This window comes from Rhizophagus irregularis, chromosome 27 (genome assembly GCF_026210795.1).
Source record: "Rhizophagus irregularis chromosome 27, complete sequence".
Taxonomy (NCBI): Eukaryota; Fungi; Glomeromycota; class Glomeromycetes; order Glomerales; family Glomeraceae; genus Rhizophagus; species Rhizophagus irregularis.
This window is the reverse complement of record NC_089455.1, coordinates 57858-73516: the sequence shown is the minus strand read 5'-3', so window position 1 is coordinate 73516 and position 15659 is coordinate 57858. Positions and strand designations below refer to the sequence as shown.

General features: G+C 24.0%; 3 protein-coding genes across 3 annotated transcripts; all 3 read right to left on the bottom strand.

Moving 5' to 3' along the window:
• Positions 1 to 5096: 5096 nt before the first annotated feature.
• On the bottom strand, positions 5097 to 6669 carry OCT59_017928 (uncharacterized protein). The gene has a single exon (XM_066148429.1). It carries the CDS (start codon positions 6578 to 6580, stop codon positions 5174 to 5176), a length of 1407 nt encoding a protein of 468 aa, XP_066004362.1. The 5' UTR covers positions 6581 to 6669; the 3' UTR covers positions 5097 to 5173.
• Positions 6670 to 7087: 418 nt separating this feature from the next.
• On the bottom strand, positions 7088 to 8491 carry OCT59_017927 (uncharacterized protein; the record flags this gene model as incomplete). Its single annotated transcript, XM_066148428.1, has 1 exon — positions 7088 to 8491. The coding sequence occupies one exon, from the start codon at positions 8489 to 8491 to the stop codon at positions 7088 to 7090; it is 1404 nt and encodes a 467-aa protein (XP_066004361.1).
• A 564-nt stretch (positions 8492 to 9055) lies between these two features.
• Positions 9056 to 14912, bottom strand: OCT59_017926 (uncharacterized protein). The gene is made up of 3 exons (XM_066148427.1): positions 11887 to 14912; positions 11349 to 11814; positions 9056 to 11262 (listed from the first exon to the last, which is right to left on the bottom strand). Exons 1-3 carry the CDS (start codon positions 14593 to 14595, stop codon positions 9263 to 9265), a joined length of 5175 nt encoding a protein of 1724 aa, XP_066004360.1. The 5' UTR covers positions 14596 to 14912; the 3' UTR covers positions 9056 to 9262.
• Between the last annotated feature and the right edge of the window lie 747 nt (positions 14913 to 15659).

The following is a 15659-nucleotide window of genomic DNA, read 5'->3' as shown; positions in this document are numbered from 1 at the left end:
CTATATCAAGGATTCACTATATTAAGGTTTGACTGTACTCATAACTTTATTTTACATATTTTTTTTTATTCCCTAAAAAAAGATTATTATTTGTTCCTTTTATATAGCATATACTTTATAACCTTTCGTCTCAATCACATTTTTTGCTAATTCTTATAACCATAAAATTTTTTATCATTTGACATTATGAAATGCTATTTATATAATTGAAAATAAAATAATTATGTATATTTTTCATTTATTAGTGCTCCTCTGAAAAATTAAATAAATAGAGTTGTGAAAAAAAGTTTCTTTTTAACCATTTTATCATTTTTATAAAACTAATATCATTTCTTTCAAAGTTTTACAAATATGCAAATAAGACCAGTATACTCATGAGTTATGACATCCTATATATAAGTAACAATGAACAAACGGCTATTAATTATATATACTAATAATATGATCATTTATTTTTATGACTTTTTTTTGTAATTCTTGCAAGTAGTACTTTGGTTCTTAGGTGATCTGGTTGTTTTTTCTTTTTCCAAGTCTGTTTTAGTTATAAATATTAAAATCACTCTCATTATATTCTACCATCCATTTTTTGGTAATGAAGGGACATGTAAAATTTCAAATAAATGATGATCTGCTATTGATTATTGAGTGGCATATCACCTTATTAATCAATCTAATAACAGTCGTGGCAATGATCCAATTTACACTTTGAATCTTTAATTAGATATGTAAAAATTCTAGAGGAATTGACGTTAAAAACAAAAATGTCACATTTATATTTAAAATCTTTAAGGTCATAGCATACAGTATATTAGCTAATATTTAGGAAATGATTATAAAAGAAATATTTTATATATAAAAATTGGAATTAAAAAATATGTATTTAAGAAAAATTCTCATAAAATATATTTATAATTAAAGTTGACTATATATCATATATTTTATATTATAATTATTTAAATTTTAAACTGTTGCTAATTTGCTTTTCATATAAAATTACCTTGATTTTTACTCATATATAATTTTATTAATTTCACTTATAATAAATCACATAAAACATTAAAAATTTTATATAAATTTTTAATTTAAGCATTTATAAACTAAAATACATTATTTAAAAATCTATAATTTTATTATATCATATTATAGTTTATGTAATTTTACAAACTCTTGATAATTACTATTGAAGTCAAAAATAATTGAGATTGGAATAAATCAAAGATAAAATTAATTGAGATTAAAATAAAATTAAATAAAACTGAAAATAAAAATATATAAGGTTAGAATAAACTAAAACCAAAATAAAAAGATAAATAAATAACTAAAATTAAAACAAAAAAAAAATCAAATATAAAGTAAAAATGAAATTATATTATTATAAAGTCAAAATATAAAGAAAATAAAAAATTTTAACTAAAAAAAAATATAAAAAAAATTCAAAAAAGAAATCCAAAAAAAAAATCTAAGAAATGATATGAAAAAAAAATTTAATAAGAAATCTAAAGAGAAAGTCCAAAGAAAAATCTGGCTAAAATAGAAAAAATTCAAATAAAAAAAAAAAAAAAAATTGGTTAATTATTGTAAAGAAACTAGTTTCTAATATTTTAAAAAACTTTAATTAGAGTGAAATATAAGTAAAGTCTTAATATATTAAAATTGGAATTTAAAAACAACTTATTATTTAATATAATAGATTTCTTAATACAGTTAAACCTTTATATAATAATATGTTGGGACTTATAAGAAAAAATTTAAAAAATATCGTTATATCAAATTATACCAATATTTATATGTCCTCACATATAGTGGGAATGTAAAATTTTATTGGTATATCAAGTTTTTAATAATGTATCAGTATATCAAATATCGGTATATCGAGTTCTGACTGTATAATAGATTTTTAATAAATTTTACTAATCCTATAAATGCATTCCTTTTGGAACTAGATATAAAAGTACATTTAAAGAGAATGTGCATTTATAAAATTTATATAAATCTATATGATATTAATCTAAAATTAAGGTAATACAAAAATTTTACAAGTAAATTATATAAAATTTTTTTATAAAAGGTGCAAAATATATATATATATAAACTGTGTATTTAGCATTAAGGTCCAAGTTGGAACTAGATAAAAGATACATTTATAGAGAATGTATATTTATAGAGGGTATATTTATAGAAAGTTGACTGTAATTTATTTATATATTAAATTTTACTATATATTAAAATACCAAAGTTAAAAAATTTATAAAAAGAAAATAGATAATTAAAGAATAATAGTAAATAAAAAGAAAATAAATATTATTAAAAAAAATTTACTTTTAAAAATCTAAAAAAAAAGTATTAAAAAAATATTAAAAAATGTTAAAGGCATTAAAAATATTAAAGATTATTAAAAAATGTTAAGAATATTAAAAAAAATTATCTTATTTAATAAGTAAATAAAAAAATTAATCAGATAATATTATTTAAATAGTAATAAATTTATTAAATTATAATAAAATTAATAGAAGTTATTATTTAGATAATTTTATTTTGAATGCAAATTAATTATATAATAATACTTCTATAAGTATAATTTTTATAAATGTATATACTATATAAATTTTCTTTAAATATACAGTAGATCTAATTCCAACTGATAAGAACTTTTAATATTTTATTTTACATAAATATATATTTTCTTATTAATTTTATTATATATAATAAAAAAAAATGAAACCTAAAGGGTTAAAAAAAGTTTTTAGTATCTTAAACTATACTTGTATAGCCATATAACTGCCTGATTGTGTACACGTAAGATTTTTTAGGAAATGATAAGTAGTTTATTTTACTTCTTTAATCTTAGTTAGTCTTCTTATGTACTATATATATTTGTAAAAACTTTGACTTTTTCTTAATAAATACGCAGCAGTTAGCAAAAATAAAAACAAAAATAAAAAAAAATATAAATAGTTGTATTATATATATCTTTTTAAAATTATAACTTATTTAAGCTATATTAAATTAAATATATAATAAAATTTTATAAACAATTATAAAAAAATTAACTATATATATTTAAAAATATATATTTAACTAAAAATATTATTTTTTGAATTAATTTTATAATGATTTTGATTTTTTTGGTAGTATTTTATAATGCTTTTTAAATAATATTAATAAGAATTTTTGACATGTCATGTAAATATCATATTTAATAACATATATATTAATAAGTCTATTAACAAGTATGATATTTAATATTAACAGTTAATATTGTAACTAATATAAAAGGATAATTGTCATATATTACAAAATTATTATTTTTTTACATTTCATTGTAATATGGTATTTTAATATATATTAATTTATAATGGCAATTATATTGTCAATTATTACAAAATATACATTATAGGATTATTATATGGTAATCAAAAAAATAGGCATTGATAGCTAAGTAATTAATAATTTAATTAATGATTTTGAAATATAATTAAAATACATTTAATATATCAAAATACTTTTATTATACTTTTATAATTATACTTGTATCTAATTTTATAAAAATAATTCAAAATAATATCAATATTTTTATAATTATTTTATTTGTTATTATAATATAATTAACTTTAATATTATTTTAATATATTAATTTCAAAAATATTTCAAATATATTTTGAATTTTTGATAAATTTTATATATTTTAGAAATTATTGCACAATTATTTTAGATTTATAATAATATTTCAAAAAATTTGTGATTTTTTGTAAAGTAGTTCTTGAATTTAAGAAAAATCTTAGTAAAAATAAATAATTGATATAAAAAAAATATTAAAAAAATAAACTGTTAAAAAGATACATATTGTTTTTAATTTTTTAATAAAAATTTAAAATTCATTATTTTAAATTATATTTTATTAAATTTCTGTAAATGGATTTATGAAAGACTTCATTTTTATAGAGATTTTACAGAAAAAACAGATAAAATATTTTTATAGTATAGAGTAATTAAAGAAAAAAAAAATTATTGTTATAATAATATTTTTAATCCGAAAGATTGTAATGTATAGTTTTTTATATAAGGTTTTTTAATATAATCTTTAACTATTAAATATATACTAAACTTTTTCAAAAAAACTTTAAATAATATATAGAGATAAAATCCAGCTAAAAAAAAATTTACTATAAATTTTAAGTTTTTTTTAGAATTTGCTTTTGAAAAAAGAAAACGTTAATATTATTTAAAAAAAAGGATTTACATGATTTTTTGGATTCTATTATTAGAATTTAGAACCTTACTTATCTGAAAATTTTTTGGGATTCTTTTTTAAATAACTTATTTAATGCAATAATTGATAGAAACTAAAGTTTTGAATGTTGCTTTTTAATTCTTATAATATTTTTAAAATGATAATTATTATTTTTAATATTTTTTTTTGTTTTATCAGTAGTCCAATACTTTTCTATTATAGTATTTAAATATATTTTCTTTTTTAATTATATGTATATTTATAAATAAAATTATAAAATTAGAAGTTTTATAAATTACAGTTAAACTTCTATATATCAATACAATATATATTAATATTTGCTTATAATAATGTTTTTACATTCCCTTTATTTTACAATTAATTAAAACCTTTTTATATTATTTTGCAATATAATGTACCAATCTGTTCCCTTTATAGTAATGTATATAAAAATCTGGTTTATATACCAATATTTTAGGGTACACTAATATAATTCAGGCCAGTACTATAATGTTAGCATGATTAACAATATATAATTTAGAGTAAGAAATTTTCCGACCAATTTTTTTGGAATGAATCACAATTTCTTACTAAATATGTTTGGTAGTTTGTTTATCATAATGCGCCAAAATTAGATGCTTGACCAGAATTATAATCTACTAAAATCTACTAATAGAATATACTGATACTTTTTCTCCAAAAACCGTGACATAGGTATTTTTAAACTTATTCTTCCGAAGAAGAGAAAAATGAGAAATTCTAATCAAAAGAATTAGAAAAGGAAAGATTAGAACAGGGAAAAAGCACAAGAAAAAAAAAGAAAATAAATACTGTATTGGCAAATTACCATCCGAAGTTCATGTCATTATTGAGTTGAAATAACAGACATTTTTATTATTAACAATGATAAAATTATATACAGATGATGATGATCTATTCATGTTACATTATGATCTTAAATTTTTTAATAACACCCAACGATTTGTACTTTTCAATTATTTTCATATTTTCATTATACGTATTTGAATCATGAAAAAAAATGATCATAGAGAGGGGTTTTGGTTTTGCGCGGTTTGACCAGTTAATAAAAAAATCCTCCAATCCTTCCTTTGATATTTCAGATTTTGTAAAAATAACGTAATAAATTTTTAATTCAAAAAAATTTTCAGGAGAATATTTTACAATTATATCAAATAATTTTTTTTCTTCCAAATAATCATTTCCACACCAAACTTCAATACTCTCCAAATATTGACAATTATTAAAAATCATTTTTAATGTTTCTAATTCATCTTTTCTAAATATAGTAAAAAGATTTCTGAGATTTGGACAAAATTTTGCTATAGCTAGATTCAAAGAATTATCATTATTACCTATATAAAATTCTTTTAAACTTTTCCCATTAACCTCCAAAAATTTTATTAATAAATCATATCTGGGATAAGCATAATCAAATTTCAGTACTTGTAATTGTGGAAATGAAATGTATTGTAATTTTGTAAAATCTTCAATAGCGTAATTATAATCGAATGATAATATAAGTTCTTGTAAATTTTTGAATTTTGTTATAAAAGATAATGGTATAATATGATTTCCACCAGAAAAATCCAATTTAATTAAAGTATTTGGAAGGTTTTTTAAAGAAGGAATTATATTTGATAAATTTTCACATTCATAAGATAATATTATTTCCAAATATTTCAAATTTTGTTGAACGAATATTAAATCCATTAAACCATCTGATATAATTTCTTCAAATCTAATCTTTAATGTTTGTATATTATGACACATTAAGGATAATTGATAAAAAAATTCAGAGTAAATACCAGAATGGCAACTCAATTTTGATAAATGTTTTAAACAAATTTCTGCTCCAGGATAAGAAGTAAAAGTTACATTAGAGATATCCAAATTTTTATATGAATCAAAATATAATCCTTTTAATGAAGTAATTTGATTCATGAGTAATTTAAAAATTTCCTGTGCCACTATAAATTTTATATAATTTAAATTTTGTGGTGTATAAATAGATTTATAATTTTTAAGAATAATAATAATTATATTATCGATTTTATAAATCGATATATTTTTAATAAAAGTTATATAATTAAATAATGGATCTTTTGAAGTTGGAGGTGAAACAATAATTCCATTATTATATAAGATTTCTTTTGAATTCTTTGGAAGACAAGCGATTAAAGTTCTATAATTACGAACTTTTCTCCATAAAATTCTAACTGAAATTCCACACCAAAGGCGATCAACAAGTAAACATGAATATAAAGTAAATTTATCTTCTTCCAAATATTCAAAAATTTCGCTAAGACAATCAACAGGAAGTTTAGACATAGTTACGATTAAAATTTTTTTTTTTGATGGTAATAAATTGATAATTTAACAAACGATTATTTAATAAGGAAAAAGAAAAAAATAAAAGCAAAATTTTATTTTCTATTTTCTATTTTCTATTTGTAATCTTTGTAATCGTGTCCAATCGTGTCACAAAAACAAGAATTCTTATTGGACCATGTATAATGGCGTTACATAACACTGTATCACCGTATCACGTACTATGTATATTAACTTTTTTACCATTTTGTTTTTGACTTCTTGTTGACATTGTCAAATTGGACTTATCAGAGTTATATGAGAGTTATAAGATTATAAAAAGTACAAGTATAAGACAGACGTATGAGAACGTATGCAAGACGTAAAACGACTAAAACGTGTAATATACGTAATATACGTGTTTAATATATGTAATACGCGTAATAGCCACTGTGTTACTGAAAATCCAATATAAATATATAAATTTTATTTAATAAAAAAAAAAATAATTACAAAATATTAAAATTATTATAAAGTTTTTTTAATAATGCCCAACATTCTATATTTTTCAATAATTTCCATATTTTCTTTTCGTACTTCTAAACTTTTTGCTCGAGAACCTTTTGTAATAATAAAAGAAAGAGATTTTTGTGGTATACGATTATTCCAATTTATAAAAAAATCTTCTAATTCTTCAGGAGTTATTTCAGATTGAGCATTAATAACATAATATAATTTTAATTCATAAAAATCTCTAGGAGAATGATTTAAAACTATATCCAAAACCTTTTTATCATTCAAATATCTATCACCACACCAAATTTTAATACTTTCCAAATATTTACAATTAATAAAAATATTTTTTAAAGAACCTAATTCATTATTTTTAAATATAGTAAAAATTTTTCTAATATTTGGACAAAATTCAGATATAGATAAATTTAAAGTATCATCATTATTACCTATATAAAATTCTCTTAAATTTTTTCCATTAATTTCTAAAAATTTTATTAATTCAAATTTTGGATAAGCATATTCAAATTTTAAAATTTGTAAATTATTAAATTTAACATTATGTAAATTTTTAAAACCTTCAATAGCATAATTATAATCAAAAGATAAAACAAGTTCTTGTAAATTTAAAAATTTTGAAATAAAAGATAAAGGTATAAAATGTTTCCCACCATAAAGTTCAAATTTAATTAAATTATCAGGATAAAGTTTTGTTAAAGAATGAATTATATCAGATAAATCTTCACAATCATAAGATTGCATTATATATAAATGTTTTAAATTTTTTTGTGAAGAAATTAAATCTGGTAAACCTTTTGATATTATTTTTTCAAATGTTATATATAAATATTGTATATTATGACAAATTTGTGATAATTGTTGAAAAAATTCTGAATAAATATCTGAACGACAACTTAATTTTGATAAAAATCTCAAACAATCTTTTGCCCCATTATAATTAATAAAATTTATATTTGGTATATTAATTATTTTATATGAATTAAAATATAATTCTCTAAGAGATATTTTATTCATAAATAATTTATATATTTCTTTTGTAACTATATATTTCTTATGATTTAAACTTTGTGGTGTAATAGATTGGTAATTTTGAAGTATATTTTTAATCATATTATCAATATTATATATTGAAAGACTTTTAATAAATATAACATAATTAAATAATGGTGAATTTGTGATCGTTGTTGTTGTTATATTGATTTTATTCTTGAGTAGAATTTCTTTAGATTCTTTAGGAAGACAAGAGATTAAAGTTTTATAATTTCTAACATTTTTCCATAAATTTCTTACTGAAATTTCACACCAAATACTATTAACCAATAAACATGAATTTAAAGTGACGTCTTCATCCAAATATTTAAAAATTTCATTAAGACAATCAGCAGAAAGTTGTGCCATATTTATTTATAATTGGTCTGATTAGTCCGGAGTTTAGTGAAGGATTATAAAATATATATGTATCTTTTTTTTTAAAAAAAAAAAAAAAAAGGACTAATAATGGAAAAAAAAAAGGAAAAATAGAATCGTTTTTTTTTATATTAAATCTTGCAGTTTTGTGTTACAAACTAATATTATTGGAATAGCTGGAGAAATTGTCGCAGAAACGGCATGTGTACAATCACAACAATGTAAAGTTACATTAAATAAATGACCTTATACTATTTATTCATAATTAGTAACATGACTGTAGATCATTAACATATTTGGTTAGTGGATTAATTGTTTTTTCTCCTTAATTATTTATTCATGTTTACTTATTAGCCTAATGCAGCCTAATGCAGTCTAATGCTAATGATATTCCGTTAAAGTTTTTTAAATCTGTTTGATTTCCAATATTGAATATGTTGTACGCACACATGATGTATGCTTAATATAACCGACCCAAAAAAGTAAGTAAAATTATTATACCATACATAATTTGAATGAATAATTTGTCATTTTTTTGCAATTCATTGCGTCTTGTTAAAGTTCATAAAAAATGCTTTTTTACAAATTTTTATTAATTCTATTCTTAAAAACTGAACGTGTATATAAAACATATATATATAAGAAAAAAAATTCTTTTTTTTTTTCTAAAAATAATTAAATTATTATTTCCCATTTACCCAATTAATTAATTATACAAGATCCCAACCCAAATTAATTATATAATTAAATAATTTTTTTTTTTTACAGCCAAGTTTCTTCTTCGCTGGCAGAATTAAATCCATCACTATTATCACCATTTTCTGAATCAGAATCTTCTTCTTCGCGTAAAATAAAGAAAGGTCTTGCTCTTTGAAAATTTTTTCTCTTCAACATAATGTCTTTCATAATCATCATCCTTTCTTTCATTGTTCTTTTGTTACGACCTTGTATTATTGATTCTTTTTCAATAGTATCCCCTCTTGTTATATTCCATTTTTTACTTGTAACTTTTTTTCTTCCTCCAAATACTACATTGGTTAAATATAAATATATCCTATTTAAAGTACCTGAATGTAAAAATCCTTTTTTGCCTCCATCTTGCCAACTTCCACATTTCCCTAAAAATTCTTCCAATTCTATTCTCGTCATTGGGTAATAACATAAACTTGTACGATATGCTGGTGAAAACTTTTCCGGATTTTTTATTAAATCTGGCATTTCATTATGATTTTTTCTCCATAAATCTTCCCAAAATAGATACCACCATTGATGAACTCTTGATAAATTTACAACTCTCATCCTTTCATAAAGATATATTAAACTAGGATATTCACTTTCAGGTAATGATTGAATAAGTTGATTTTCTTCGGTTGTAATTAATAATGCTGGAAGTGATTCTAATGGTATTGATGGATTATCATATACATTAATGAAAAATCCATATGAAAGTGTTTCTTCCTTCCATTTTGTTTCATCTCGGTAATATTGTCGATATTCTTCCATCAATTTTTGAATTTCCGCTAATCCTATATGAACTGTCTCTTTATTATCTGAAAAAAGTTTCTTCAATTGTGATGTCATTTGAAAATCTTCAGTAATTCCAAGTACATCATGACCAACAACACGTTCGTTAGGTGATTGTATATCAACATATGATACTGTAATTTTAAATCCTGGATTCATATTGTAATTATTACTCCATTTTGATCTCTTATGTCTTTGTATTGATAATATTCCACGATAATATTGAATTTCTGTATCATTTTTTTCACGTGATGGTCCAATAATTACTTTTCCTTCTAAAGCTCTTAACGTTTGACGAACATGACGTCTCCTTTGAATTTCTTTATTCTCATTTTGTTGAACATATCTTTCAATTTCCCATTCTTCTGCTAGAACTAAAACCGTTTCATCTTCATCATAAACCATTACAACAGAAAATGGAAATGGCACCACATAAGCTTTTCCAAAACAAGTCTTAATAATTTTATGTGTAAAAAATTCCGGTGCATAATACATATCAGGTCCAACAAAATTATCAACTATAATAGATCTTAATTTGATAAGAGACGTTGATAAAGGTGCCATTGCTGAAGTATAATTCTTAATTCCAATCTGTCTAATAATTTTCAAGTTTTCTACATGTCTCTCAGCAGCCGTTCCAGAAAAATTTAAAAGGTATGGAGGTCTAAATGGACTCTGAGAAAATGCTACCGTTTTATTCTCGTGCATTTTAAATTGTTCAGATGTAAGTAATAATGTGGTCCACGTTTCTTGCCATACTCTTCGTTTGATGTGTTTGGCAAAATCTAATCTTGGAGAATAAATGTTCAAGGAAAAATCTAATCGTTTTTTCATAACTTTAACAAAACTCTTGTAACGATCTGTGTGAATTACTATATGCCAGAAAACAATAAGCAATATAAAGACGTTTATAGCGATCACCGCGATGGTTATCTTTCGTTCCGGTCCCACTTTAAGAACGGTCAACAATCCCAATACGGTTGTGATGACATAACCAGCTCTTGACCAATATTCACTTAAATTCTGACTCTTATAAAGGAAGGGTTCATTTCTCCAATGAAGTACAAACAAAATGACCATAAATGTAACTTGAAGACCATAATTTATAGTTTCAATGCGTGATCTTGAAAAGGATCTAAAGAGACAGTTATCTTTGGAGATTACACACACAAGAAAGATTAAGAAGAACTTATTAGCCATAACGAATGTTTTATAAGCTGCCCATTTTTCATTATATGCTAAAAAAAAAAAAAAAAAATTTAGAATAATGAAATGGTATGGATATAATATATTAACCTGATTTAATTTAAACAAAAAATCTCACCATTATACAAGAAATTATAAGGACAAGTGTCTTTTCCCAATAATCTTTTGTATTCTTCATCGCGATTGTGCCTAGTTTCACCCATCTCATTATATTTATCTACTCTTGGCAAATTTTTATCAACCAAGCGTTTCAATGCAATGGGGAACCAGAATGTCAATACGCAAATTGTTATTAAAGCAACTGCAATTATCACTGGAGAAAAGTTTAAGTCTTCTTTATTCATACTGGTGACATAACAGAAATCACTCGGATCGCGCATCGTATCCGAACCACTTTTTTCAAAAATTGGAAAGTCTGTATTATTGTAAGGATTGGTAACAGGCCAAAATGAATCTGACCATACAAGCGCGTTAAGAGACAATTTGGATAGAGGAAGGTAAAGCGTAGTAAGAATAAATACTATAATGATATTATGCTTTCGTTTTGATTCAGGACGAAGATTCCAAGGATGTGATTCGAGACCCTATTAATTAAAATAATTTAATTTCTCATTCAATATTTTTTAAGAAAATAATATATAAACTTAAAAAATTACCTCAATATCAGCATTTGGGTCGTATTTGGTCATTATTCTGAACCAATATAAACCTATGAATACAATGGTACAGAAGGCGAGGAAAAAAGCAGTTCCATTTCCAAATATGCGATCCAGATTCAAACTCAGTAAGTTCGGTATTGTAACTAATATTGTTTTTATCCAATCTCCAAATATGTTTGAAGCTACAAATGATAAGGCCAAAGCCAATATTTGTATAAAGTCTCTTATAATTTCAAGCTTCGTCATGTTCATTCCAACCGTGGATGATTGGCCAGCTAAGATACCATCAATTGCAGCATCAAAAAGATTATTTTTTTGTTCTTGATTCAAAAAACCATCTTTTTTTAAAATATTATGCTTTAAATCCTCTAAACAAATTCCTTCAGGAATTTGATTCATTGGGGAAAACATGGCTTCTCTAGATTTATCATCAGGTTTTCCATATCCAATAAATTTCTCATATTCTTTAGTTGTCATCAAATCCTTCGGTTCAGAGAATTCAGTTGGAGGAAGAGATTTAATAAATTCATCAAGATGAGGTAAATGAATCCATGGAGCACCAGGTTTGAAAAGTTCATTAGATTCAGATTCATCGAATGGATCGATACTGAATTTTGTAATCTTTGAAGGGTCCGATTCTGCATCCGTCATTATGGCCATGGCAAAATCTGGCTTTTTTGGCTCATCTTCGTATATTGAATCGATTCGCGTGAAATCAGGTACCGTCATATTATTTTTGTGGAATACATCATTAAAATTATGATGACGATATCTTACTGATAAATCTGGTAAAGAACGATTAGTTTTTCCATATTCTACTGAAGAAAGATTATGAGGTACGAGCATAGACATTTTTGATTTTGAAGTGCTGTATTCAGGAAGATCATGTTTTGTATTCTTGAGCGATTTCTTTTTAATTAAGAAGGGATTCTTTTTAAGAGTATTATCAGGAGAAAGTGTATTTCGTTCAGGTCGTGTAGTGCTATATGGAGATTTCGGTATTTTAACAGGTTTAAAGTTTGGACGCTTCCAGAACTTTGTGCTACTCTGTGAATTATAAGTTTGAAAAGTTCCAGATTCTTTTAATGAGATTGTCATAGCATATTTTTCTCCTTTGCTATTTATATTTTGAGATGTAGATTCTTGTACCGGCTCACTAATACCATTTGAATCCGTATATTTATTTGGTTGTAAATAACGTCGTAGATTTTCAACAAGTTGAATTGTTCCAACAATAGGATTTGCAAATATAGGTTTAGTTGTGGAAGATTTTTCATCTTTCTTTGGAGCGGAACGAGATTGTCGTATGTTAGTTTCATGCATCTCCAATATATAAGCATTCGTATCTTTTGCGGATGGTAATGATTGTCTTTTATTATCTCCGAATTTTGGTCCAACTACAACTTTATACATATCAAACTGATCCGTATCTTTCTTATCCATTAGATGATTCTCTAAATGTGACTGAGACGGATTCGAATTCAAATTTGCTGTAGAACTATTTGGTGATCTTAGGAAATCCGAGAAAGAGAGTCGAATAGGCGAAATTGGTTCAGGATGAGGTAATAAATCAGGAATTTCGTGATTACTCGAAGATGCAAACGGATTAGAATTATTACGTGAATTTGATGATGTTTCAGATAAAACTTTTCGACTTTTGAATGTTTTATTAGTATTTAATTGTTTAGTTTGAGAAGTATTAGAATTTTTTAAAGTCGCTGGTTTCCAAAGAGGTGAAACTGGAGTGTTTACATTTTTTGGATTCCAAAGTGGTGATATTGGTGTACTTTCAGTAGTTGGTTTCCAAAAAGGAGAAATTGGTGTAATTTCGGGTAAGAGATATCCATGTTCGTTTGATTGTCTTGGAACATATTCTGGTGGATTTTTTTGATCAATCTGAGGAGTTTGTACAATTTTTGACAGGACTGGTGATATAGGTTTCATCTGTTGTAAGGGTTCCGGATCAGGTTGTTTAATTGAAGGTATTATGAAAGGATTTGAATTCTGTTTTGGAATTTTTGTTTGAAACGATTCTTGTTGAATTGAAGACAGCGAGGTTGGTTCATCAGTGATTTGTTTCGATGTGATATCTGAATTTTTAGTATGAGACGTTGGAGTAGATAATGATAGAGGTTCCGGACTAGGTTGACGCTTTATTGGAGACAATGCTAATGGAGAAGTTGAAGAATGTTGACTTTGGTTCATTGGAACTAATTTTGGAGATGCACCTTTTTCAAATTTATTTACAAGATCAGTTACTTTTCTAGCCGGAGGTAATGGACCACTCTTACTAAACGCGTCTTTTGCATTAGGATTATGATCACGTGGTCGCGTTATATAACTATTTTTAGCAGGAACAGGAGGTATTGTTTTAAGAGCTAAGAAAGGTGAAGAACTTGAAGGAACTTCATTGCTTTGTGATAAAGAACTCCAATTCATTCTACCTTGTTCATTTGGTTTTGAAAATGTTTGTATATTAACTATAGAAAGACCATTATCAGATGTTGACATAGGAGATGAATTGAGTGGTACATCTTTAATTGCTGATTTTGAGTTAATACCATCATTTCGTGGAAGTGGTGAAGAAGGTCTTCGTGGTGACTTTGAAATTGGTTCTGGTTTTTTTTCTTTATTTTTTTCTTCTTGTTTTTCAGCCCAGAATTTAATTAAATCATTAACTGGTTTTTTTGGAGGTATATTTGCCATATTTTATATCATATATTAAAAATAAATACATTAATTAATCGTGTGAAAGAATTTGTGCTTCTTGTGTCTCTTATTTTTTTTTTTTTTTATTAATAAAACATTAAAATATTGTAATTATCATACTAGAATAATTTTTTCTGCACGATTGAGATGCAAGATACGTTTTAGTTAATGAATGCAACAGCTCACGGTTCAAAAAAGCTGTTGAAGAAGTAAAAAACTGAGTTGAGTATTTTTATTTCTTCAAAAACTAAAATACTGCATGTACGTACATAAGGGGATGGTTGACAAAAAAGGAGAATTTGTATTACCCCCCCTGGTCACCACATTCAGTTATTATTAATTTAAGACGTAAAGTTACGTAGCCACGTAACACATTATAATAAAATCAATTACAAAAATAGTAAGAATTGTATAATTGAGGCACAGTAAGTATGTTTTAAATAGTAATAAAATGAACATATGGAATATCCGTTTATAAACCTTTATAACACGGGTATGACGAATTTGAGTGACGCAACATTTTGTTCATCTGTTGTAATTGTAACCCCAGGGTGATTTTTTTTATCATCGCAAACATATCAAAATAAAAACGTTGTAGCACGAGTAGCGTTAAAAATTTTAATCGTCACGATAACATAATGATCTATTAAAAACGAAATAACCGATTCTATATAATTAAATTTTGCACGCAAATTTTCTATACTTTATTTTTTAATAATGAGTAACGGGGTAGCATAGAGTTTATAATTATTCAAGAGAGTTCAATTTGGGAACTAAATTTTAGACAACTAAGCGTGATAACATATGAAAATATTTTAGATCGACAACAGTGAATTATTAGCTGACGATCGGATCGCTAAATAATTAATTTGGTCTATGATTGGCGAGATGTGAGATAAGATTTTGAAATTATCCACGTTTTCATGTGCTTTAGGTAAATTCTAATTGAAAATTAACATATTACTTAAAATACGAGCAATTAAATATATTAAAATCCAAGATTTCTATAAAATTCCAAGCAGTTTAACAAGTAATTAATGATGGAGTTCGATATACATGAG

Excerpts from the sequence above, each read along its gene's own strand:
- OCT59_017928 (XM_066148429.1), bottom strand. The coding sequence starts at position 6,580 with ATGTCTAAACTTCCTGTTGATTGTCTTAGCGAAATTTTTGAATATTTG.
- OCT59_017926 (XM_066148427.1), bottom strand. The coding sequence starts at position 14,595 with ATGGCAAATATACCTCCAAAAAAACCAGTTAATGATTTAATTAAATTC. Across the intron at positions 11,815-11,886 it reads ACCCAAATGCTGATATTGAG|GGTCTCGAATCACATCCTTG; the intron begins GTAATTTTTTAA and ends TTTAATTAATAG. Across the intron at positions 11,263-11,348 it reads TTATAATTTCTTGTATAATG|CATATAATGAAAAATGGGCA; the intron begins GTGAGATTTTTT and ends TTTTTTTTTTAG.